This window comes from Neovison vison, chromosome 3 (genome assembly GCF_020171115.1).
Source record: "Neovison vison isolate M4711 chromosome 3, ASM_NN_V1, whole genome shotgun sequence".
Taxonomy (NCBI): domain Eukaryota; kingdom Metazoa; phylum Chordata; class Mammalia; order Carnivora; family Mustelidae; genus Neogale; species Neogale vison.
Genome location: NC_058093.1, coordinates 47,936,276 through 47,962,157, shown reverse-complemented (window position 1 = coordinate 47,962,157; position 25,882 = coordinate 47,936,276). Strand labels below are relative to the sequence as shown.

General features: G+C 49.9%; 1 protein-coding gene across 1 annotated transcript in view; it reads left to right on the top strand.

Moving 5' to 3' along the window:
* Positions 1 to 25,882, top strand: part of LOC122903494 (contactin-associated protein-like 4) — a 126,803-nt gene that overhangs the window by 68,298 nt on the left and 32,623 nt on the right. Inside the window, exons 11-16 of the mRNA XM_044244361.1 lie at positions 1,248 to 1,419; positions 6,095 to 6,201; positions 7,145 to 7,264; positions 11,795 to 11,992; positions 13,916 to 14,072; positions 23,472 to 23,599. Coding sequence (XP_044100296.1) covers positions 1,248 to 1,419; positions 6,095 to 6,201; positions 7,145 to 7,264; positions 11,795 to 11,992; positions 13,916 to 14,072; positions 23,472 to 23,599 — 882 coding nt within the window. The remainder of the gene's footprint in view (positions 1 to 1,247; positions 1,420 to 6,094; positions 6,202 to 7,144; positions 7,265 to 11,794; positions 11,993 to 13,915; positions 14,073 to 23,471; positions 23,600 to 25,882) is intronic.

Sequence of the window (25,882 nt, the reverse complement as noted above, 5' to 3'; positions counted from 1 at the left end):
CTCCCCAGTTTCCTTTCCCTGCTGTCCCTCTGGTCCCAGGTGCTCTTGGGTCACAGGAATAATGGGCAGGCTTTGAAAGGCCAGTGGGTTAGGGTGGTCCCCAAGGGGGAGCATCAGCGAGGCTGGTCCTTCTGGTCCCAGGCAGCTCCCCACCAGCCATTATGGGGACAGGGCACCATTTGCCATGTTAGAATTCTACCAGTGGGTTTGCCGTCTACTTCTCCCTCAGACCAAACCTTCCTTGTGGGGTGGCTGCTAGCATACAACTCAGAATTGTCCCATTATGCCTGCTAGACGATTCTGAATGCCCAGTCCCCTCTGCCTAGTGGAATCCCATGTGGTTCCATTCAGCTGATGGCATGCAGCTCTGGGGGACCGGGTGGGAGCCCATGCCCACGCTCTCCTCTGGGAGGGCTCACTGGCTCAGGGCACTGGTCCCCGGGGAACAGCGCCCACGGCAGGACTCGGGCAGGGGGCACAGACGGCTTTCCTGGGCACTGTGAGGACAGAGTCCCTAGGCGTGTCGCCAGCAGGTGCACAGTTGGGGCTGGCCTACCGGTGGAAAGAACCAGAGGCCTATTTCCTCACACCTGGCATAGACTTCAAGGCCGTTGTTTGGATGACGCGTTTGCTGTCACACAGACTCAGACGTTCATGATACTAAGATGTTCTTATAGAAGATTAATCTTTGATTATATGTTTGACCAAGTTGCCCTGTACAAATCCAATTGCCATAGAAAACCAGTCCATGTCCCTTACTCTGCGGAGGCTGGCGTTCAGAACAAGCCAGCTGGAACAGGCCCCACACCTGGGGCCGCACGCTGCTTCCAGACGACGGGCAGGTGCCCCGTCACCTTCCCGCCAAATACCGTCTTTCCAACACTGCAATTTCGGTAATTTGTTCTTATAATAACACAATCTATTCCTTCATTTCTAATTCCAAACCCATGTGCATTTAAATTGTTTTGTTTACGATGCGTAACATCAGGAGGAGCTAATGCTGTCTAGCCTGCTGTGAGAAAGACCCAGCTCCAAGTTCAGCCTGAATTGTAGACGCTGTTTTTCACCCAAATCCCACTTCAGTGTCACCCACCCTTGCCGACCTAGAAGTCTCTGTCCCCAGTGAGCACAAGTACAAGGGGGGACCCACGCTGGAAGCCCGAGACAGGGACAAGCCGCCCTACTCCGGTACGGGACTGCCGGTGCTGACCCCGCCCCTCTCCGTATTCCCACCTCTGAGCCATCAGGGTGCCTTTCTTCGGGCTCCGGGTCTGAGTGTGAGGCCTCGCTGGCTGGATTCCAGGGCTGTCTGAGGCTCATCTCCATTAACGCCCAGGAGGTAGACCTGATCTCCGTGCAGCGGGGCGTGCTGGGGAACTTCAGCAGCCTGGACATAGACTCCTGCGGCATCCGAGACAGGTGAGCGGCTCGCAGGCCCTGTGCTTGGGCCTGTGATGGCTGATCACAAGCGCCCACAGGTGGGTGCGCATCCTCTTCCTCCGGGTCCTGGTATCCCCCTCATACGTATCCCTTTCCCTCGCTGCTCACAGGGAGCCCAGCAAAGTGAGAAGACTGTGTTTGTAACTGTGTACAAGCCCTTCCTCGGCACAATGGGATTTGGGAGGAAGGAGCTTTCTCTTGGCGGCTGTTCTCCGGTGTTCACAAGCTTCTTCATCCAGAGCACGCCGTGTAGACATCATGGTGATGTCCACAGCGAGAGGGTCCATAGCATGTTCCTGGACAGCAGGAATCATGATTATCAGGTGCAGGAGACCAGAATCCTGCTGTGGTCAGGGTGGGGTGTCCAGGGCGGGGGCAGCCAAACTGCCCCAGGTCCGCAGGGGCTGCAAGGACGGGCCTGCCACGGGGACAGGTTGACCCAGGAAGGGATGAGCAGCTCCCTGAGGACCAGGGATGACCTCAGAGGTGTGTCTGGGAGGAGAAATAAGGAAAATGCAAGAAGTGGGCAAGGGAGGAAGAAGGTCAATGTCACTGAGGCAGGAAAGCCAGGCTCTAACATGGGGGTGATTTGGGGAGACAGGCTGGCCAGCATTTTCGTCCTGAAAATGCTAACGTATTTTTGGATAAATGTTACAGGCTGAGAAACCCCTTCTTCCCTTGCATGAGCAACTCTGTCTGAATTCACATGCATCTGTTCTGTCTCTTCTCAGCTTAGTCCCATTTCAGTCTTTGTTGTATAACAATCAGAGTTCAGTGTGAGCTTCACAAAAGTCATTGTCGCCTGCAGGACACATGGGCGCCTAGGCAGCTGAGTCCAACTCTTGGTTTCAGCTCAGGTCATGACCTCAGGAGCTTCACTCAGCAGGGAACCTGCTGGAGATTGTCTCTCTCCCTTTGCCCCAACCCTCTTCTCTAAAATAAATAGATAAATCTTAAAATAATAACAGCAGGGGCACCTGGGTGGCTCAATGGGTTAAAGCCTCTGCCTTCGGCTCGGGTCATGGTCCCAGGATCCTGGGATCAAGCCCCACATCGGCCTTTCTGCTCAGCAGGGAGTCTGCTTCCTCCTCTCTCTTTCTGCCTGCCTCTCTGCCTACTTGTGATCTCTGTCTGTCAAATAAATAAATAATCTTCAAAAAATAATAATAATAATAACAGTAACACACATCCCCACCAGTGAGTGACTCACTCTCTCAGAAGTGCTTTCCCCACGTGCTCATTCCACTCATGGTGGGGAGAATGACCCTTCTCTGGCAAAGGGGGACTGTGGTCAGCACACCTGCGGCCTCACTGCTGGGTTACCAGGCCTTCAGGGAAATGCTGCATCCGGTGTAGGGCACAGGCACCCAGGGCACCTGGCCTGTGGGGCTCGCACACCCCCAGATCCATTCTTGGAGGAGGGGCCACTGAGAGGGACGGCGGTCAACAGGAAGGGGGCCTGGGGCAACTGAACATGGTTCCGACATCCCTGTCTGCTGCTATCTTGGCTTTTGGGAAATTTCTCTAACATGCAGCTTTTAACAAGCAACCAACAGGGACCAATTTGTGCATAAAACGCTTACAGTAAAAGCAGGTTTTTAACACAAACACAGAAACATGTCATCTGACATATAAAGGTTCTTTGTCACATTTGCCAGTTTACAGAAAGATCGGGTTGTGAGGTCAGGGCTTAAACTAGAACTTCGTCTAAGGCTGCAGAGAGGATACAAAAGTCACAGAACGACTGCACCCTTACACGTGGTGCCCCTGGATGGGGCTCTGTTTTGATACCCTTCGGCTTTGACAGTGTCTCTCGTACTCCTGTCTGTACTCCTACTGGGAAGAGCTGGGCACACACGTGTGCGAAGCTGTCTGTTGCACGAGTCTGTTCACGTGTGCGTGAACGCATTTCTTATTGGTCGCTGGTCCCCACTGACCTGGTAGGACAGTCTGCCTTCACTTTTGGCTTGAGGGACATTTGAGTTCCGTCCAGTGTCAGACTATGACCATGAAACCGCTGTGAGGCTCAGGAGAGGCTCAGACACTAGTCCATCTGAGGTCCACTTCCACTGTCCTTGAGCAAACACCAGAGGGGACTGGCCGGACAGGGTGCAGGACAGACCTAGGTTTGAGAGTGTGAAGCCCCTTACCCAGGGTGATGGTGCAGCGTCCAGCCCCCCAGCAGCACAGGGGGGACCCCGGTCCCTGCAGGTCCCTGCCACCACTCACTCAGGTCACTCTTCCATGCACAGCCTGAGAAGAGGCACGTGGACGCCTCTCCATGGTCTGGATCTGATGCCTCCCTGCATCTAACCTGCAGAACCATCCCCTCGAGTCCTCTGCATGCTTTTTAGGGTGTGTTTGTTTCCTTATTGAGTTTTGAGAGTCCTTTATCAGATAAAGGCTCTTTCTCAGCTTTGTCTTCTTACTCTCTGAACAACATCTTTTGGAGAACACAAGCTCTTGCTTTACACAAAGTCAAATGTACCCGTTCTTTTCTTTTTTATGGATCTTGCCTTTGATATCTTACTTATAAAGTCCTTGAGGGGCTCCTGGCTGGCTCTGTTGGTGGAGCCTATGACTTCTGATCTCGGGGTCATGAGTTTTAGCCCCACACTGGGTGCAGAGATTACTTAAATAAACAAAACCTGAAGAAAATGAAAGTCTTTGAGTAATCTGAGGTCACGAGGGTTTTCTGCTATGGTTATTCTAGAATTTAGATTTAATTTCTATCAGATAAATTTTGAATATTTTTAAATAGATGGTTCAAGGTAAGCAGGGTTTTTAGTTTGCTTCATGTATAGATATGCAGCCTTGTCGGATGGAAATGTGACCCTCCTCATGATCATTTTCTTCATGCTTTCGTGACATGAAACCCAGCTGTGACATACGTGGGCCTCTGTCCCGGCTCCTTATTTAGTTTCTTTGATCTATTTCTCTATCTTTCTCCTAATTCTACATGTTCGTGGTTATGGTCACTTTATAATAGTTATTGTAACCAGATGTTTTTGCCCTCCTAAATTTGTTTTGTTTTTCAAAAAATTTTTTATTGGATTACATTTTTGAATTTTCATAGGAATTTTGGAACTGGCTTGTGAATTTCTTTTAAGAATCCTGCTAGGAGGGGCGCCTGGGTGGCTCAGTGGGTAAAAGCCTCTGCCTTCGGCTCAAGTCATGATCCCCTGGTCCTGGGATCCAGTCCTCCATCGGGCTCTCTGCTCTGCAGGGAGCCTGCTTTCCTCTCTCTCTGCCTGCCTCTCTGTAGGCATCAGCTTTCCTGATTTTGCTGCCAAACATTTTATCGACTCTCACTCTAAAACTTCCCTGAGCCTTGTTTGTCTGCTTAAACAGTTGGTTTTCTTTTAAAAGAATTTAAATAATAATTTTAACCTTGGGCCATTTTCATCAGTCTGAGGTTGCCGTTGGCATTTGCCTCTCAGGCTCTTAGTGAATTCCTGCAACATCGGAATTGTCCTGATGGAATGAAGAAGCCGAGCCTCTCCCTTTTTTTCATAAGAGTAAAAATCCCAAAATTTTCTCCAAATCTCCCAGTCTGAAAATAGGAAAAATGGATTCAGCCAAGAGGTTGTGAAATGCAGGTCAATTAGAAAGTGGCTTGTCTACCGTGAATGGGAAATTAAGTCTCGAGTTTGCAGAAACTGGAAGCATTTCCTTTAGGGTGGAAACAGCAAGGGCCGTCCCACCTGTCATCTGCATGTCTGGTTCGCTGCTTGTTTTGCTGCTGGTGCTGCTGACTTCAGCTGTTGGTGAATCCCCTTTGTCCTATAGGCATTGGCCAAAGACACACACACACAACATTCTGAATGAATCACTGTGTTCCTGGGTTTCCCTGAGCAATCCCAAGTGCCAGTACAAGCATAAATTAGTCAACATGGAGTTCTCATGACAGATTAAATGAGTCATTTTTAAAAGTTTGCTGTAAAGTCTGTATTATGTGTGATCACAGGCCATAGGCTTACGTACACATACAAGCACACGTATGACCTGGGGTTAGTTTGAGTCCCACGGTTTCACACAAGTTCTGCTTCCCTTTACAAACTATGATCAGTTAAAATTCACAGAAGTCCTGCGAGTAAACTTCAAGTGTCCCATCCTAATTTTAATTGGGCAGATTGCAAAATACCCATCGTACGTAAATGGTGCTGAGTTTTCTTGAGTATTTTCTGATTTACTTGTTTTTCTTGGGGGAATATAACGCACGTGGGCTTTGATCTTTTGTTCCAAGTACCAAGTGGGCAAGGAATCAGAGAAGTAGGTGAGCTGGGACAGATGCCCTGTGAGCGGCTGGCCCCTCCCTAGTCTCTCCTTGTTTTCCATTCTTTCTCTCAAAATGCTCCATGTGGCCACACTCCATCACGACACAGTGTCACTGTTGGCTTCTGCAAGCGACTTCAGTCCCCAGCCACACGCAGCACCCACGTGTTGCTACTGTGGCAGAAAGCGGGCTTCTCCAGTGGACAGGGGAGCACACGTGTCAGTCCGATGAGTCAGGGTTCATCAGCCCGGGTCTGGTCGCTTGGTCATCATGGGCTGGGGGTGGCCGCTGTACACTCCTCTATGTTCCCGCATGTCGACTAGCAGGACCACGTCTCCCGAAGACCAGGGATCCCACGGAGCCCTCCTCTCCTCCCAGGTGTTTGCCCAACCGCTGTGAGCATGGCGGCAGATGCTCCCAGACCTGGACGGCCTTCCACTGCAACTGCTCCGGCACGGGCTACACGGGCGCCACGTGCCGCCAGCGTGAGTGCTCTCCCCGCCCCCACCCCTCCTCTCACAACGGGGCCTGGGTTTTAGGAATGTGACCCACTGAAAGTCCAGGGTCTGATCCTCGGGGCGTAGGTGGGGCCAGGACCCAGTCTCACAAAGACACGGGGTGAGGGGGAGACAAAGATCAAGAAGGGTTCCAGGTAGCCCACCTTCACATGCTGTCTCTGAGTTGCCCATGGGGGAGGGGAGAGAAGGTTCTGGAACCAGAGTCCAGTGCCCAATGGGAGGAGGAGCCCCCATGGCCCTATCTCCTCTCATCCATTCCCCATCATCCCCCGACACGGCAGGTGCCTGGTGGCTGTGCTTCAGTGGACTGATGTTTCTAGTTCGACTGTTACAAGTAACTGTCCATCCTCAGGTGATAAGTGAGCCAGACCCCCCTGAGTGGGTGTCACCATTGTCCTCCCCAGCAAAGGGAACGCTGGCAGGTCCCCAGTCATCCGCTGGTGAGGTCGCTCTGAGACACGGCCAGAGGGGATCTGACTAGCTCAGTCACCCCCTGCTCTTAAACAGGGTGGGAGTGGAGAGGCGTGGGGACACATTTACGAAGAACAAAGGTTCACGTGTTCCAGTAACGTCTGCCAACAGGTAAAATCCAGGCAGACGCTCGTGGTCTGGTTCCTGGTGATGGGACAGTGCACCAAATTCTGCACTGGGCCAGGAAATCGTATTTGCCTGTAGGGGCTCACCAGCAGCACAGGTCTGACTGCTGCATACTTTTCTTCTCCCTCCTTCATTACCTATCACACACATGCCTTCCAGCAATCGTTCTGCATTTTTAGATTTGGTCACGTTTCCTCCCAGGGGGTGACTGTTTGCTATGGGGCAGAACGTGGGGTTTCCCTCACTTCCTCCTTGGAAATGTAGGACTCTCCCTCCACCCCATTTCCGGTGACTGACTGGTAGTCCTCCCCAGCCCTCTACGAGCAGTCCTGCGAAGCCTACAAGCACAGGGGCGAGTCCTTGGGGAGATACTACGTGGACCCGGACGGCAGTGGACCCCTGCAGCCCTTCCCCGTGTTCTGCAACATGACAGGTGAGTCAGCAATTTCAACTCCCATTAAACACGAAAGCGCAGCCCGGTAAGTAGATCTGTACCTGGTTAGCAGCTTTATTGGGGTGCCCTTGCAAGAGTAGTTATTCAACAAAAGTATTTGATATAAATCTTTTAAAAATAGCTCAGAAGTAAAAATTCATTATTATGTCATTATCAGGCATGTATTCTGTGGAACATTTAATAATCTAATTTTGCCTATTAAATCCTAAAACAAAAGATTTTTCGAGACTTATCTGATTGAACTAATGGATGTGCAAGCATTTTCACTTGTTTTTTCTTGAAGATTTTACTTATTTTAGAGAGACAGAGGGCACAAGTGTGGGGGAGGAGAGAATCTGCAGCAGGACCCCCCCCACCCCACCAAGCACAGAGCCCACTGCAAGGTGCAGTCCCACGACCCTGAGATCATGACCTGACCCAGAATCAAGCGTGGGATGCTGAGCTGAGCCCCCTGACTCTGCCTTGTCACTATTCTGCCGTAAAAGTTGTGAGGGTTTCCACAGGACAGGTGACGGCCTCTGAGTCCATGTGGACAGGCAGCGTGTGCTTTTGAGTTCTTGGTTTCCTCTCAGACACGGTGGCCCAGCTCTCTAATGGCTGCATCTGTTTCTCTGACTGTGGCCACAGCCCCGTGTCTCGTCCACACTGGAGTCCACGCCTCCGCCCCTCGGCCCACACCACCCTGAGGCCCTCACCCCCCAGAAGGGACACCTTCCACACTGCCATCTCTGCCTTCCAGTGGGACATTATCTTCCGTCTCTAGACGGGACTGCCTCCTCTTTAAATGTTCTACCTTGTTAAGTTTCAGTTAATCCAGATTCTGTGCACAAGGCTGGACACCGTCCCCCAAGATTTCACATCCCCCCAGAACCTGCAAATGGGACTGGGTTTGGAAATGAGGTTTCCACAGATGTGGTCCAGCTGAGCGGCGGTCCCAGCGCAAAAGCTAGTGTCTGGACGAGGGAAACATGGACACAAGAGGGGAGGGGCCGTGTGAGCAGCCGAGGCCAGCCCGCATTCCCACGACACCAGTGGCTCTGCAGGAGGACACGGTCCCCCACCCCCTCCCTCAGGCTCTGGGCTCCGGGTATCAGTGAATCGCCCCGGATGCTGGAAGCCTCCAGGCTTCATGCTTGGTTTCGACAGTGGGTGAAGACAGCACACCCTGTTGCAAATTCCCTGAGAAGAGAACCATATCTGGATAGATTTTTTTTTTCATGATATTTGAATAGTTTAAAACCATGCCCATGTAATTTTTGATTTTCTGGCTCCTCAATTCTCAAGACAAAATCTGGCTGTTGCTGCCTTTAAGCAAAGACTTGCTCAAATGTAAACCAGGCAGGTCTCCCTCCAGAGGGCGTGGAGCGGCTGGGATGCAGCACATGTGCGGGCAGGACAAATGCCCTCCCACAGCGGCCCAGACCGTCAGGGCCGGTGCCAACACAAGTCCATGCCTGACAGACTGCTCAGCCCGGCAAACACTGAGGGCTAGTTTGAGGCCGGTGTCTGGGGACCCCTAGTGCCTGGGGCAAACATCTCCTCTGGTGTCTTCTGCCTGAGGCGGTGTGTGGCCATGCAGTCCCTGCTGCCCCTAGCGTTCTGGGCAGACGACGCACCCTGTGCCAGGAGCCATTCTGGGTGGGTGACAGCACGCTGCCTCGGGGGGAGGCCTGGTCCCAGCTCATCAGCCCAGCACATGCTCCTGGGGGCCCAACACCAGACTGTGGGTGACACAATGGTGTGTGACTGACGACAGGGCTTCAACCCCAGGAGAGTGGGGATGCATCCTCATGTGTGTATGCAGGCATGTGTGTGGGTGTGCGTGGCATGTGTGTGTGCAGGCATGTGTGTGAGTGTGTGCATGTCATGTGTGTGTGCAGGTGTGTGTATGTGTGTGCTTGAGACTCAGAGCGGCCACTGAGGCAGGGCCCCAGACCTAACCCCACCTCCTTGGCCCTGGGAGTCATGTGTCCCCTCTGTTCTGGGAACAGTGCAGCAGGAGACGGGGACCCGAAGTCCATGTTAGGGCTGAGAGTGGTCATGGCTCTGAGGACGTCCAGGGTCGTCCTTGGGGCGGGTGGAGCCTTGAAAGCCCTGGGAGTGGCCTCGGGAGATGCTGCACTGGGACCCCCTCTCCTAGGCTCTGGGTGTCTGCCTTCCCAGGGGCAGCAATGTTACCGTGTCCCTCATCCCTGAGAACAGGGTCAGGGGCCAAAGGCTCATGTTTCATTCAAGGGAAAGAAAACTGACGTGTTTGTGGTGCTCACAAAATCTGCCAAAATGGTAATGGGAATCGGGCTATTTGGGAGGGAGGACCAGGAAGACAGCAGAAGGAAGCTGCATCCCTGGGGCTCCTCACAGGCAGCAGTTGGAGGGCAGCCAGGGTGGGAGCAGAAGCCCCCCGTTCCCCCAGCATGTGTGCCCAGCAGTGTCAGCAGAGGAACATGTCTCCAACATACCTAGTGAGTGACGGAGGCCTGTGTGACCCACCCAGGACAGAACACGGGTGGGGGCCAAGGGCCATGGGCTCCTCATCTCCTGGGCACCGCTGGCTCATCACCACAAAAGAGGCATGGGCCACTGCCTCCCATCCGTGAGGACGTTCAATGCAGTTGGGATGTCTTCTCGGTACCTATGAGGACCACGTGATGCCCTCGGGTCTCTGAGGCCGATTTCCACGTTGGAAACGTCTATGTTTCTCAGTTCCCTCCTGGGGATGCAGGCCCTGCCCAGCTGCTGTGCCGTGCTCCAATCTGGTTTGGTTTGGATTCACCTGCTGTGTGAACTCTGCCATCTGTGCTCTGATGTGTCATCAGGTCAGAGGAAACATGCGAGTCAGAAACTGAAGCATCTCATGGTAGAGTGAGTGTTGGGTTTCAGTCCAGATGAATCCAGCCCTGCGTGGAACCAATGTGCCCCTCTGTTCCCCAGCCGTGTGCAGAGGGCAGCCCACAATTCCACATCACACAGGCTTCAGGATCCACCGTCACATGTGGACTCCAGTGTGACCCATCCCCAGCGACCGCAGGTCCGTCCCCACGAGAATGCGGAGGCCCATGGCAGGTGACCCATACCCACAGCCCACTCACTCCTGGGCTCCTGCAGCTTCAGAGCAGCAAACGAGCCGCTCCAGCTCTGGGATGTGCCCCCACAGTCCACACAGCAGGCAGCTCACATAGGACTCCCTGGTCAAGCTGTTCCATGGCCTGAAGTCCTCGTCTGATGCACACTGACAGCCGCGGGCCGTGGATGTGGCTCGGACAGGAATTCCAGACACACAGGATCGACAGGGGCCACACAAAGTAGCAAACCAACAGAACCGGGTCCATATGGCTGCTTTTCAGGCCCCTTAATTGGACATATGCCAACAATTTAACCAATTCCTTCTCACAGATGTTGCTGAGTGACTGGACCACACAGAGAGAGTCCCAGCAATGGGATTTGAAGAATTGATGTCCCCTTGTGCACCAGTATTCAGCATGCAAGATTCATATTCCAGCCACTGGGCCTGGTAGACAGAGGTGCCCCAGATAGACAGATGTGCCCCAGGTAGACATACGTGCCCCCAGGAAGACAGAGGTATCCCAGGAAGACCGAGGCATCCCAGGAAGACCGAGGCATCCCAGGTAGACAGAGGTGTCCCAGGTAGACAGAGGTGTCCCAGGTAGACAGATGTGACCCAGGTAGACAGATGTGACCCAGGTAGACAGAGGTGTCCCAGGTAGACAGATGTGACCCAGGTAGACAGATGTGACCCAGGTAGACAGATGTGCCCCAGGTAGACATACGTGCCCCCAGGAAGACAGAGGTATCCCAGGAAGACCGAGGCATCCCAGGTAGACAGAGGTGTCCCAGGTAGGCAGATGTGACCCAGGTAGACAGAGGTGTCCCAGGTAGACAGAGGTGTCCCAGGTAGACAGATGTGACCCAGGTAGACAGAGGTGTCCCAGGTAGACAGAGGTGTCCCAGGTAGACAGAAGTGGCCAGGGCTCATGGCACTGTCAAGGCCAGGGCATCTCGTCCTACAGCAGGGTCAGGTGTGGGTCCAGGAATGCCACTTCCGCATTCCTCTCAGGTCTGAATGGAGCAGGTGTGTGACACCCCGGTGACCTGCAGAGAGCCCTCAGGTCAGAGCACATGAGAGGAGCACAGGCTGCTGACGATGTCGGGCTCATTCTCCAGTGAAGAAAAGAGTATTGTTCTAGTAGAAAAGCCATTGTTTGCCTTGCATTACTTTAAATTATTAGAGAAATTTAATAACGCAGTTATACGTCTTTTCTCTCCCATGAATGTTGTCTGGCTAAAAATCCAGAAACACCCACTTTCACTACAGGATCAGCTCAGACATAAATGACACACATCATCACAGGAAGACCACTCTCTCCCATGATTTAAGGGTCAGAGTCCCATTTGTGTTGCCTCTGCATCGGCCCACTAGAAGGCCACCGGCAGTGCTGAGTGTCCCGCTCAGTGACGCTCCTCTCCTTTCTCTCTTGCTCCACCCGTGAGACGTCCCGTGGACCGTCATGCAGCACAACAGCTCAGCCCTCACCAGGGTCAAGGGCGCAGACCAGAACAACCCCCACTGGGCAGTGTTCCAGTACGAGGCCAGCCTGGAGCAGCTGCGGGCCATCATCGCCGGTGCCAGGCACTGCCAGCAGATGCTGGAGTTCTACTGCAGGAGGTCTCGGCTCCGGGACCCACAAGGTAGGTGCCCACAATGTGCACAGGTCAGCAGCCTCTGCCGGCCCCTGCCAGCCCCTGCTAGGCCCTGCCAGCCCCTGCCATCCCCACCTCCCTTGCTGAGGCGTAGGTGGAGGCAGCATGGAGTGCAGGTCTGGCTTGATCCAGGGGAAGATGCTTCCCTTTCTCCCGTGTACCCAGACTGCCTCTCAATGCTGCTTTGGGCTGTGCCTTTCTTCCTTCTGATTACCTCACTGAGGTGCTGTTTCTTATGTCTTCCCGGTCCTCACTGCTCTTCTCCTGCTCCGGCCTTGATTTTTCAAACCATCTACGCTTCACTCTTTATGAAGGCATATGTCTTTCTGGACATGGCTTCCACCATGCATGCTCCTACTTGGGATACTCTCAGGCCCTCTGCACACCCCCTTCAGGGTGTGAAGACACCCCACACTGGCTCCTCAGCTCCCAGTTTCCCAGTGTGGATGCAGGGAGTGGAGACCACACAGCATTTATGACACAAGCTCATATTTGAATTTTGCAAATCAATCCTCTTTTCACCCATGAGGAAAATGGCAGGAAAGTGTATATAGCCTCCGATTAAAGCTAGTTCTCCTGAGAAAGAGCAGTTGCAGGTTGAAGGGAAGGATGACCAAGGGCTCCCACTGGAGGGTCGGGCTCTCCCAGGCAGAACCCTCTGCCTCCCCCAGTCTCTATAGTACTTACCAACTTGAAAATGCAACCAGAGGCCCTTGGTGTTCTGACAACCTTTGGAGAGTCACTGTTGGTGGGAGAGAGAAGGGATATAGAAAACACACTTAGGAGACGCAGCCCAGTGATGTCATTTCTCCCTGGTTTGAAAGCACAATGGTGAAATAATTAAAATTTTAAAAGTGTTACCAAAATATCTATTAAATATTTTAAATGCCATTAGCCTCCCAGCAATGAGCTATCAGCTTAATTTGGAAGTAATTCATCTTAGATGCCTTCTTGCACATCTCTGTTCTGGCCACACAGGGAGGTGGCAGCAGCCACATATTTTCTTGGGAGCGGCTGTCTGTCCCAGGTGGAGAGATCCAAATCTGTCAGGGAGCAGGACGTACCACGGCACTGCCACACCCTGGGTGCTCAGAGTCTCTTAGTGGCCATGCAGCCACTCACCGGCACCTCCTCCCACCAGCCCCATGGGTGCGCCTCCCAGGGCGCCCTCAACTCATCACTCCCTCCCGGGGATTGGGGCTGCTGGGGTTGGTGGAGATGTGGTCCGTCTCCTCCGGTGGCCCGAGTTGTAATTTGGTGGCCATGGGCTCTGGTCCCGTGGGGGTCCCGCTACTTAGGCTTTCAGAACAGAAGATGCGCTCGGCCCCGGGAAGAGGGTTCACCCGTGGAGGTGTGACTGGCTGTTCAGCACAGTGATGCAGACAAGCCTTGGCAGGGACAGGCCCCACACGGTGCCCACAGGAGCCCGCAGCCCGGACTCAGAGGGGAGTCCGCAGCCTGAGCCTTGGAGAGGAGAGGAGAGAGAAGGAGCCCACTTCTGGACACCCACCCGTCTGTGCCGGGTTGTTTCCATCCAACAGGCATGCAGGTCCACAGCGGGTGTCACTTCTAGTGTAGCTGCCAGTGTTTTAGCACTCAGGACAGCTCACCTTTTAATCTAGTTCTCAAAGAAATCATGTAATTTGGCTGATTAAAACTTATTAATGCCATGATGGAGAGACTTGGGTACTTCTGTTTATTTTCAGTGCAATCAGTCTGACGTCGTCGGACAAACCCGAGCTGGGTTAGAATTGTCCCAGCAACACCAGCGCTAAGAACAGGTTCTTTTCTGGAGCAGACTTGTTCTTGGCTGCCGGTTTCTTAGTAATGATCTTGGAGGGAAGGGAGTCGTCTCAGGGAGGCAGGGCTCGGGGGCCAAGCAGCAGTCACTTTCTCAAACCTGTCTTTCAGATGGAACGCCTCTGAGTTGGTGGGTTGGAAGCACCCATGGGACGCGCACTTACTGGGCAGGCTCCATGCCTGAGGCCCAGACGTGTGCTTGTGGACTAGCGGGGAACTGCGTTGACTCCCAACATCTCTGCAACTGCGACGCAGACCAGGACGAATGGTGAATTGCATGTGATTTCCGTCCACAAGACGGGCTTTCCTGTTGCTCAGAATGTGTATGTTCGGGGAGATGCTACACAAGCCAGGCCAGGGGTCAGGGGGAGGAAATCACACCCGAGAGGGTAAAAAAACATCGATGGTGATAAAATATGATACTGTTCATCTGAATGATTAAGATCAATGATTTGCTGGTTTGCTTTCTTTTCTTCACTTCCTGTTTCTTACTTCTAATGTCTTCATCTGGGGCAGGGACAGACCCTCCCCCTCCCACAAGGGCAGATCACCGATAATAAGCCCCAGGTGCCCACCACCAGCCACCAGCTTGTGATTGGCCTCAGTTCATGGGCTGCCCCACCCGCTCACCCCTGCCCAGATTACTGCTGAAAAAACCCACATATCACACCGTCTCACCCCCCAATATTCTGTTATCTCTTTTTTTTTTAAAGATTTTATTTATTTATTTGAGAGAGAGAGACAGTGAGAGAGAGCATGAGCGAGGAGAAGGTCAGAGAGCAAAGCAGACTCCCCATGGAGCCGGGAGCCCGATGTGGGACTCGATCCCGGGACTCCAGGATCACGCCCCGAGCCGAAGGCAGTCGTCCAACCAACTGAGCCACCCAGATAAATCCACGGGACTCGCTAATATTTTTTGTTCAATATGACATCAGCCTCATTATCATTTCTAATGGTTTTGAATCCTGCCCCATGAAGTTCACTTAAGATGTATCTTTTTGACAGGACATAGTTTCTGAAATGTCCCTCTGAGACGAGGGACATGAAGCAGTCCCTGGTCAAACAGGTAAAGGGAATGGTGCTCTGTAGGGTTGCTGCCTGGGGAAGCGGGCTGGGCCTGCATACCCCGGCTTGGAGAGGGAGTCCAAAATAATGGGATCACATCGCTGGTCAAATCAGGTTATGTTTAAAATCATATATATCACACGGAGATCACACTTTGGAAATACTAGCCTACGGAGTGCCACAGATGTGAAAATGGTCCTCCACATATTAAATGGAAAAGCTGTTTCATGTTGATAGAACATCTGAAATTAGAAAATTGGTTACTTACACTTGAGGCTAAAGAACTTGCATGGCGTATTGATTTTTTAAATTTCTTTGTAAAGTGGAAAGGTTTTGCAATCTCTGGGATTCATGTTTCAAATGTATCCCCAATTTAAAAATACTCCCCTTAGCTCAAACGCTTCAGGTACCACATTTATACGCTACTCTGGGCACGGGTCCTGGACACAGAATCACCTTTAAAGGAACAAAGTTTGATCTATGGGATCCATCTGGCTGTAGAATGTCTGTTACACTCAAGAATTGAAACAAAATCAGGATGCTGTGGAGTGGGGGAGTAAGGAGACGTTTCTGGCTACATGGCTCAGAGCAGGACCCTTGGCCATTAACATGATGTAGGAGTGGAGGAGGCCTCTTGGGCAGGGGTGAATGGCTCTGACGGTCGGGGTCTGGGAAGGAGCAAGACTGAAAACTGAAGACCATCTATGGACAAGACATGGGGGTGAGACATGGCGGGGGCAGTGTATCTGTGATCTCCTGTCAGTGACGAACAGGGTGTCCACCAGGGAGAAACCCCAGAAAGCTGCAAGACCTGGTGTCTTGTCCAGAGGGCATGAGCCCCCTTCTGCCTTCTGACCCCCGATGCCTGCCCTGTGGCCCCTGTGACTCATTCCCACTGGAAAGAGGTTTCTGGATATGCAGCATCACTGATCCTTCTGGATATTACCCCAAGATCCACTTGTAGAACCTCTGCTTCCTGTCTGCATGACGTGGAGTCACGGGGTTAGAGCCCCGAGGAGCAACAGTAACCCAGAGCCACAGATGGCGGGCTACCTGGGCACCTCACACCAGTGAACCAGGGGACAAAGGAGAGAGTTCCTTGTTCACAGCTGCAGAGGACTGTGTCTGATGTGCTGAGCTGTGCTGCCTCTATGCAACTGGGGTGGAGAGCACAGCCTAAACCCAGAGAATTCTCTGGTCTTCTCTGGTACTGACTCACCCAGGACATGGGAGTCACAGCAACCACAGCCTGGCAGGGGAGAGGCCGAGGTCAGAGCCTCAGGAAAGCCATATTCAAGATGCTTCAAGGTGGACAGCTCGCCCAGCAGCAGCGCCCCAAGGCAGAGGAGTACCCACAGTGGGTGGTACGAGGGGAGCTGGTATGTGCGACTTAAGACCTCAGAGCCAACAGCAGGGTGGAGGGCTTGGTCCACTGGGGACACTACCGGCCACCGCCCTGGAGAGTCAATCACAAGATAGAAAGGAGCCAATGTGGTCACAGGGGATCAGTCCAGTGCCAGGGATGGGCTGTAGCAAGCGCCCTCCCCACAGGGCCCCCAGATGCTCTGTGCCTGACCCAGACACCTCCCTTCCCTCTACCTGGGGGCAGTCATGGACTTCAAGGATGTGCTTGGCCTGAGCAAGCCAGGCTGATGCTCCAGAGGGCTGACGCACCCAGCATACCCACCATTAGTCAGAGGGACAAGGCATGAGTGGGCTGTCTTCACACTACGGTTGCAATGTGTCTGTTAGTCTGAAATTCGTAAAATGAAAGATTAAATATCTGTAAATGAACTCAGAGGGGTGGGTGGGTGTGTGTTTGTGTGTGTGTGCATGGGTGTGAATTGGCAAGCTAATTCTCTGATTTAAATGGAAAGAAAAGCATCAAAAAGAGTCAAGACCATATTGAAGAAGAACAAAGCTAGAGGGTCTTTCCTACTGGGTCTGAAGAGAATGTGATATTGGGGCAAAGGCAGATGGACAGTTACATGACAGGACAGGGGAAAAGCCAGGTACAGAAAGGATGGTCCTTTTTTTTTTTTTTTTAAGATTTTATTTATTTGACAGAGAGAGATCACAAGTAGGCAGAAAGAGAGAGAAGCAGGCTTCCTGCTGAGCAGAGAGCCTGATCTGGGGCTCCAGCCCAGGACCCTGAGATCATGACCTGAGCTGAAGGCAGAGGCTTTAACCCACTGAGCCACCCAGGCGCCCCAAGGATGGTCCTTTTAATAGAGCTGACTCAATTAGATAGCCATATGAATAAATTAAATTTTGGCCTTTATTTCACACTACACAAAAACCAATTCCAGTCAGATTTCAGATCAAATATCAAAGATGAAAAAGTAGATTTTAAAAGAAAACATAGCCGAGCATCTTCCAAAACCAAATCTCCAAAGAGTAACGTTCTACATTTTCATTTTCACGTGTGCCCTAATCTTTCTCTCCCTCTAGCTCTCTCTCTCTCTCTCATGCACACACACAATTTATTTATTTATTAATATCATTGTGGGCTTTTGAATTTTTACTTAATTCACTGTGTTATAACCCTTTCCTGTCATTATTTAATTTCATGCTTAATTTTTTCTAGATTTGACCATTGGGAGTCATTTCAAGCTATACTCTTTAAATATGTTAATATGTGTCTATTCTTTAGCATTTTCTTACTTTTGGCACAATACGAGATTCCAAACTCGTACTTTCTCTGCTGCAGCTTTGGAATCGCCATTTCTACAAGAAGATCTGGTTCCTTTTAGGAAAAAATAGTACTTGGGTATCAGTACTTGGAATTAGGTGTGCTCAGTACTACTGGAATGTCTTAGAATGCATGACCTCACCAATCCCATTGCACTGCCATGGGATAAATTCTAACCATCCTCTTTCCATAATTGTAACTCCTTTTCCAACAGCAAGGAGCCTGGTCCTCATTTCCTAAAAAGCATGTACTTCTATTTTCAGTCTTAGAATTTGCAAAAAGTGGTATCCGAATCACTAACCCATAACATGAGGTGGGGGGTGGAGGAGAAATACAGAGAGGAAGCCTACTGATAGAGCTAACATTTCCTTAAAGGTCTGGGGTTTTCTTTTCCTTCCTTCCTTCCTTCCTTCCTTCTTTCCTTCCTTCCTTCCTTCTTTCCTCCCTCCCTCCTTCCCTCCCTCCCTCCCTCCTTTTCTTGACTTCAGGTAGATCATTTAGTACACGTAGTGTAAAAATAGTAACAGACTAGTTCTTTGTGCCTCCTTCAGTGTAGTTATGCTATAAATGGTTATCTGTGATTTGTTTCATTCATTTATGTTCATATTTCATTTTAAGTTATTCCCATCCTTGTTAACTCTATTGCATTATTTGTTTTATTCCGAGTGTTCTAGCTTACTATGTGAAAATATGACGGTTCTAAAAGTAAACTGAACAAAGTTTTCATCTTTGTGTATATCCCCATCTCCTTCCCCACCTCCATCCCCACGCCATCCCCATCTTCTTGCCCATCCCCAAACTCATCTCTCAATCTTACCTCCTCTACCTCTTTATCGGGCTCCACTTCCACCATCTCCATCATCTTTTTTCATATCCGTCCCCATCTCCTTTCCCTCTCTCCCTATACGTGTGCCCTAATCTTAACATAGGATCACCAGGATCCACGTCTCTCCTCCCCACCCTTCCCCCTCCATTACCCTTCACTCCAGGTTGCCAATCTCCTTCTTTACTGGTTTATCTTTCTTATGTTTATGTTTGCATAAATAAGTAAATACTTGAGTAGTTTGTTATTTTCCCCTTCTTTTTTACACGAAAGGGAACATATTCTCAGTATTTTTATACATTTTTTTCTTTTTCATAGTGATCTCCATTGTGTGGATATACCGTAATTTATTCAAACACAGTCTTGTATATAGACATGTAGGTTGTTAATGGCAAATTACAAACCATCTGCAATGAATATCGGCTTTGCTAGACATTACCAAATTCTTCTCAGCATCCTTGCCTGTTTACACTCCCACAGCAATAGAGGAGAATGCTTTATTTATTGATGCCATATTATTATTTAGCAAGAAGGGACATATTCATGATGCTGGGTTTTCTTACTCAAGAGAAAGGAACACACAAATCACTTTTACGTCTCTCAGAAAATTTTTCTTCTACTCATTCAGTACATTTTCTGTTAAATTTAGTCCTTGATCACTTTATCTTCTTCCTTGGTACCAGAAATGGAATTATCATTATGTCCTCTAGCTCATTGTTGCTTATGTGTGAAGGCATGTTTTTACTGAATGTGTTGGATAGCAGTGGAGTCCATGGCCTCATGATCTGAGTGGGAATGTCTGTCCCCAAGCCTGCCCATTAGGTGACCTGCTGGTTTCAGGACGATTTTGGTGACATAGACACTGAGAGCAGAGATGTAGACATATATAGAGATGAAATAGATGCCTTGTCTGTATTTATGGAACCACTTTAAAGAGTACCTATCAACTCTCATCTTCCTGAATGTCTCTTAAAAATGTGTGTTGACATTTGTCTAATTTCTTTTTTAGCATTTATGGAAATAAGCAAATTATTTTTCTCCTTAGATATCTTAATTTAGCAGATAATGTTAATGAACTTCCTAATATTTAAATTGGAACAAATTCCACTTGGTCAAGTTATACTATTTTTTGGTGTGGTATTATTTACTAATATTGTATTTACTAATATTTTAGCTAGAAGGCTTTCATCAACCTTCGTCTTTATCAGATTTAGGACTCAAATTTTCAGATGGAAGGGCCTTTTAGAAATGTTAATATTTTCAGTTTTATTCTGCATCTGATCAGAGTGTGTTTACAATATTTCTACCGTAAGGAACTTACTATCATTTTCTCTGTGGTCTACTCAGTGACTACTTGTGAGCTTGAGAAGAAGCTGTATTTCTTTTATTTGGGTGTAGCTTTTGGTATATTGCTCATAAAATTTACCCCCACTGATTATGTTATTCAGGTGTTGTACATCCCCACTCACTTCCGTCTCCTTTTCGTGTTACATTGTTGTACAATTAGTGAGTTTCTACGCTTGACTTCCTGCGTTTTCTGTAGATGCTTCTTCACAAGGTGATTGGCTATCTCGGAGTGGAAGCATTTAGAAGGGCTCTGTCTGCCTCGCACCCTCGGGTTTCCGCGCTGTAATGTCCCCTTTGTCGTTCCCAGCACTGAGTCCAGTCCATGCTGTGACACCAGGATCGCGCCCGACTTACTTGTCATGCTTCTCAGCATTTCTGAGTCACTTTGTGTGCATGTGTGTCTCTGGTTTACAGTATGCCATTGTATCTAATTTGGGGGCCCAATCTGAAGTCTTCTGTGTTTTAAAAGTTCAATTAAACCCACTCATATTCATTGATAAAACTCACATATTTGGGTTCAAATCTATCATATTATCTTGTAATTATTAATGCAAATTGTTATATTTGCTGTGTTGCTTTTTTATAAGATGCGTATTTCTTTGATCATCTGCAAAATTATTTCTGAAGTAGCTAGGGATGTTTGCTTTTTTGTTCTTGTAATTATGCACACAATCAGTTCTATGGTTTTCTTAGTCAATCCATTACTCTCTGGGTTTGTAGGGTGTTGTTGTTGTTTTTAATCCCCTTTGGTTTTTACTTACTGCCCATAGGATCACCAGGAAACCTACTCAGCCTTCCCTTTCTTTCCCGCACCCTCCCTCTGTGGCATTTCCATCCTGTCAGAAATCACACTAACGGTGCAGTATGGATCATGCAAAATGCCATCAGTGGCCACTTCTGTCCTAGATCTCCGGTTGCTTCTAGTTTTGCAGACAGCAGACTGTCCACAGGTCTGTCATTCATCTTCTGTCTGTCTTGGGAGGATGTGCTGGGGTCTCACATTCCCACAGCGGCAGCTGTGTCTGGTGTAGACGACACTTGACTGCTCTGGCTAGGGCTGGGCTGGCACCTTGGGTGACCTCAGGGGACCCAGCATCCTCGGAATGCCTGGTGTTCCAGCTCCCTAACTCTTCTCACGAATGTGTCTCTTATGTTCAGAGTCCAGGCCTACAGAGCCTTTCATTAGTTCATTTCCTAGAGACTTTATATCTTTGTTGCTTGTGTGAATAGTATCATCTTATATTCCATGTTCATTTCCAAGTCACAGTGTGCAGAAATGCAGTCAGTTTCCACATCATTGGCCTTGCGTCCCATGGCCCAGCTAGACTGCTATCTTGTACTTTAATGTGTAGTCTGTGGAGTATTTTGGATTTTCTGTGCACATAGTCCTTTCATCCACAATTAATTACAATTTTGTTTCTTTGTGTCCACTGGTAATATTTCAGTTACCAAACCTAGATGGGTATACCGTGTTTTTTCTGATTGTTTCAACTGCTTTGAATGTGTGAGATATCGCCAATACAGTAAAACATTTAACTAACCAAGAAAGTTACTAGTGATAACATATTTTTAGATAAGTAAAAATTCTTATAAGAAGATCAAAATCATCATTTATTTGGAAAAGTCTCCAAATTTGGTTATAAATGTTGTTCTGAATGATGTTGTGGTCAGTTGAACCCATTACTAAATGTTGCACTTGACCAGCTCCTCCCCTTCTGGCTTCCCAACCACGGAAACTAGAACCAAGAGGTCCTCACAACACAACAACTGTATGCTTCCTTAGAAAGTCGTAAGTATTATTTCTATAGTGTTAGAGTTGCTAAAAATAAAGCGTAAAGTCCTCGTTTTGCACTCTCCAGGCAGGTGAGAACACATGACAAATGCACTATTTCTAAGTCGGCTGGCAGCAGGCCCTTCAAGGAAAAGAGAGAACACAGAAGAATCATGAGCAGCTATTAACCAGGCAAATCAATAATCACCTGGTAAAATGGGAACTTGGAAGCCGTATGTAGTTACACAACAGTGTGAAGATGATTCTTTCCATCAGATTAGCAAAAACATGGTTTTCAGACCAACACAGAGCAGAGACGTTATTATTTTTTTTAAAGATTTTATCTATCCATTTGACAGACAGAGATCACAAATAGGTAGAGAGGCAGGCAGAGAGAGAGAGAGGAGGAAGCAGGCTCCCTGCTGAGCAGAGAGCCCGATGCGGGACTTGATCCCAGGACCCTGAGATTATGACCTGAGCTGAAGGCAGAGGCTTAACCCACTGAGCCACCCAGGCGCCCCCAGAGACGTTATTATTATTTTCCCCAGCACACTTGTGATGCACTAAGATAAGTCTTCAGTGTTCCTAGTCCTCTAAAAACTTCACTGTTATATCCTTGATGAAAAAGACTGGTTTCTGTGAAGTAGTTCCTTAAAACGTCACGAATCCATGGAGAGTAGCCACAGCTGCATCCCTGGTGCCCGTCTCTGCAGGACATGCTTGTACGTCTGCGAGACTGACAGCAGAAGATGTGCTTGGCTTGGCAGACTCACCACGTGGCCATAAGCCACACCAGCCTCTCATCTGCCCCGTTTAAAACAAAGAAAGGACTGACTGACGGGGTGACTCGGCTCTTCCTTCTCAGTCTGCAGGGGCAGGATGGGCTAATGTGCCAAGGACGGTCCACACGGCTGGCCCTGCTCCTGCAGATTCAGGGCACTAGCTGCTCATCAGAGCCTCCACAGTCTATAAATCAGAAACCCACACAGAACTGATGCCCCGGAGTGCCTGGGTGGCTCAGTGGGTTAAGCGGCTCTGATTGTGGTCTCAGGATCCTGGGATCGAGGCTCACATTGGGCTCTCTGCTCGATGGATGGGGAGCTTGCTTACACCTCTCTTCCTGCCTCCCTCTCTGCCTACTTGTGATCTCTCTCTTTCTCTCGCTCTGTCAAATAAATAAATAAAATTTTAAAAAAGAAGAAGAAGAACTGACGTCCCTTCTGATAACAGGAGGGTACTGCAGAAACTGAGCACAGCCCTCTGGTGCTGGAGAAACGGGACCGGCCAGGAGGGGCTGGTGCCTGCCTCACACCATCCCCAGAGACATTGCTGTGTCTCCACCGCATGCTCACTCTGCAGAGCACGGTGACAGCCAGGCATCCTTGCCATGTCTCCTGGATGGAGGGCAGGAACTACACATGCCCCGTCAGGGCACGTTTCCCAAGCACCTTCCTACATGCGGTCTCATGGACCACAGTTAAGACAACATTGCACCCAATTTTATCCCCAAATTGGTTTCAAATAAGTTTTTAAAATTATAAAATCAGTAAGGAGGGTAAAAATAAAAACAAGGTCATTATTAAAAAGCAACAATAATGAAAATAAAGTTCTGAGCAAAAAATTGTTTGTATTTACATGTTGTATAGAATATTTTGTATTGCTAATAGGTAATACACCCAATGTAGTGACTTCCCTGTGGAACACCTAATACCACAGGAGACATAAAAACTTCATACGAGTCCTGTGCTGGCACTATATTTAGAAGAACAGTTAGCTGTTTCATCAGGTTGGAATGTGACCTCAGCTGTGCCCAGATGACCCCACTTTTGAATCTGTACCTGCCCCCTCTGAGGCCAGTGGTGTGGGCACTGTCCGTGCTTGCAAACCCAGTAAGGGTCATGCGTCAACATTTGGTGGCTGAGCCCATGCACTGGCCCGATGCGGCATCAGTGGGTGTTTTCTCCCCCAGGACCAACGATACAGGTGTGCTGTCCTACAAGGAGCACCTGCCCGTGACACGCATCGTGGTGGCCGATGCGGCCCGCCCAAGCTCTGCTGCAGCCTACAGACTGGGGCCTCTGCTGTGCCAGGGGGACCGTAAGTAAGGTCCACGGGGCCTCTTTCCTGGGGGCGGCTGGTCAGTGGGACAGTGAGGGGGCTGCAGCGTGCTAAGCTGTTGCTTCCCGTCGGGGTGCCGATGAAGAAGTTGTGTCCCTTTGCAGACAGGGAAAGCATCAATGCTGTGTCGCTCTCACTCAGTGATAAAAACCATCACTAGGGAGCATGGTGGCAGGCCTGAGGCCAGGAAGCTTCAGAGCCCATCCACTCAGCCGCCATGGGCCCCCAGAGAAGTCTCCAGAGAACTCGCAGTTCAGGATTATCGTGAGACTCCTGCGAATTTTCTCTGTTCATTCCATTTCATGGTTAGGGTTTTAGTCTGGGTGCAGGCAAGAAAGACAGCCCTGCAGCCGTGGGGACTGCTGCCAGATGCTAGGCGGGAGTCAGGTCGGGGCACAGGCCTTCGGAAAAGAATTTGAGAGCTGTTGTGTGTGTCCGCTCATTGTTCTTGGTTTCATCAGGTTTGGGGTGAAATTCGTTCTGTGCTCCACTCCATCCCACTATCTGTACTCAAAGTCCGTGTGCATTTTACCTACGGGAAAAGAGGTGGTCTTCGTTTTCTGACGACCTAAACTGCAGAGCCATTTAAAAATCTTTGACATCGGCATTCTGCAACCCATTTCATTCAATTAATTTTTCAGATAATTTATTCCATTAAAATGTTAAATGTGATATGAACATCTGCCTTGGTGCTACCGCCAAAGACATGCAGTTAGGAAGCCTTGTTCTAAGCGTCCTGTGGTCGGACAAGCCGTTACTGAGCCCCTGCAATTGGCTCCTCATTTTGTCAGCAGTGGCTAGAGCAGCCGTCTGGGGCTCGAAGCTGCACAGGGCACATTCATATTCAAGGCATGCACAGCAGTAAGCAGCCCATGGCAGAGGATAGGCTCACAAGACAAGGAATGATTTCGTTAATTTCTCCTCCGTTTGGCACTGCTCCATCAAAACCATTCCGGGTGCAGGTACACTGATTTCATTTTCAGAGATCCTGGACAACAGCCTCTACCGGCCTCCACAGCGCAGGTCCCAACAAGGGTCCGGGCACGTCGACAATTTTTAAATGCTTACGGCCGCTGATTGCCTAGCTTTCCTTTGGATTCGATTCTCTGATTTCCCTGGCCACCCCTCCCCACCAACCCCCTCCTCCATCTTCCTTCCCCACTCCCATTTGTTCCACAAATTACATGAGCAGAATTATGGGAAGATATATTATGAAACCAAAACGAAAAGAGTATCCTGCCTGCTCACAGGCTAAAGAAGAGAGGAAATATTATCCAGACAGTCAGTCAGATAACGATGGAGTGTGGCCAGTGGTGCATTCAGGGATAAGACAGAAGGCCATCACTGTCCTCCCGGGGCAACAGAGAGAGGACGAGTCCATGCACACATGCATGATGACGCATGCACACAATGGGGAGAAGGCAGGACACAGAGTGGGGGTTCAGGAGGCCTCCCTGGAAAGGACCCACTGATGAAGACCAGCAGGACCAGGAACATGCACCAGTGCAGGGAAAGCATCCCCAGCAGAGTGGGTGGATGGCTGCTGGCCCGGGGTCCCGGCTGCATCAGAGAGCCACAATGGGAATTTGCTTCAAGGTAGTTGCAGATTGATGTGAGCTGTGAACAAATTCAAGGTAGCCAAGGGCTGGGTCCAAACAGCAAAGGATGGAGCCTCCATGGATGCCATGGGCTATTCTGGCCTGGTGACATGAACAGGCTGGTCCAGATGTCTGTGGGGTGAACACAGACAGGCAAGACGGAGGGCCTTGGCCCTGCTCACATGGAGTCCCTGGAGAAGCTGCCTGCTATCTGTGGGATTCGTGTGAGGAAGGTCTCCTGGATAGTGCATGTCCAGAGAGAAGGGAAGAGGTCAAGGACAGAGCCCTGCAGAGGTCAGGGGATGAAGGGCAGCCTGGCAATTCTGGGCAGACACTGCCCGAGGGAGGAAGCCCAGAGACTGGGAAATGTGCAGGGAAGAGGCTGACAGCACAGGAAGGTGGGAGTGGCTGTCAGACCTCCTGGACCCCAGCCCCACTCAGCCCCAGCACTTCCATCCCAGATATGCAAGAATTCATGGCAGAGGGCAGGGTGCATGCAGAAAACTATGGGAGCATCACAGCGAGTTACTTAAGTTTTTTCTTGCCCCTAAACTAGGTTGGGAGGGCTGGCGAACCTCTGGGCCCGAGGTGACTTCTTTCTACCTGCATTGTACCTGCTGGGTCCAACTGCCCTTAAAGCAAACATGTCTCTGTAGATAGTAAA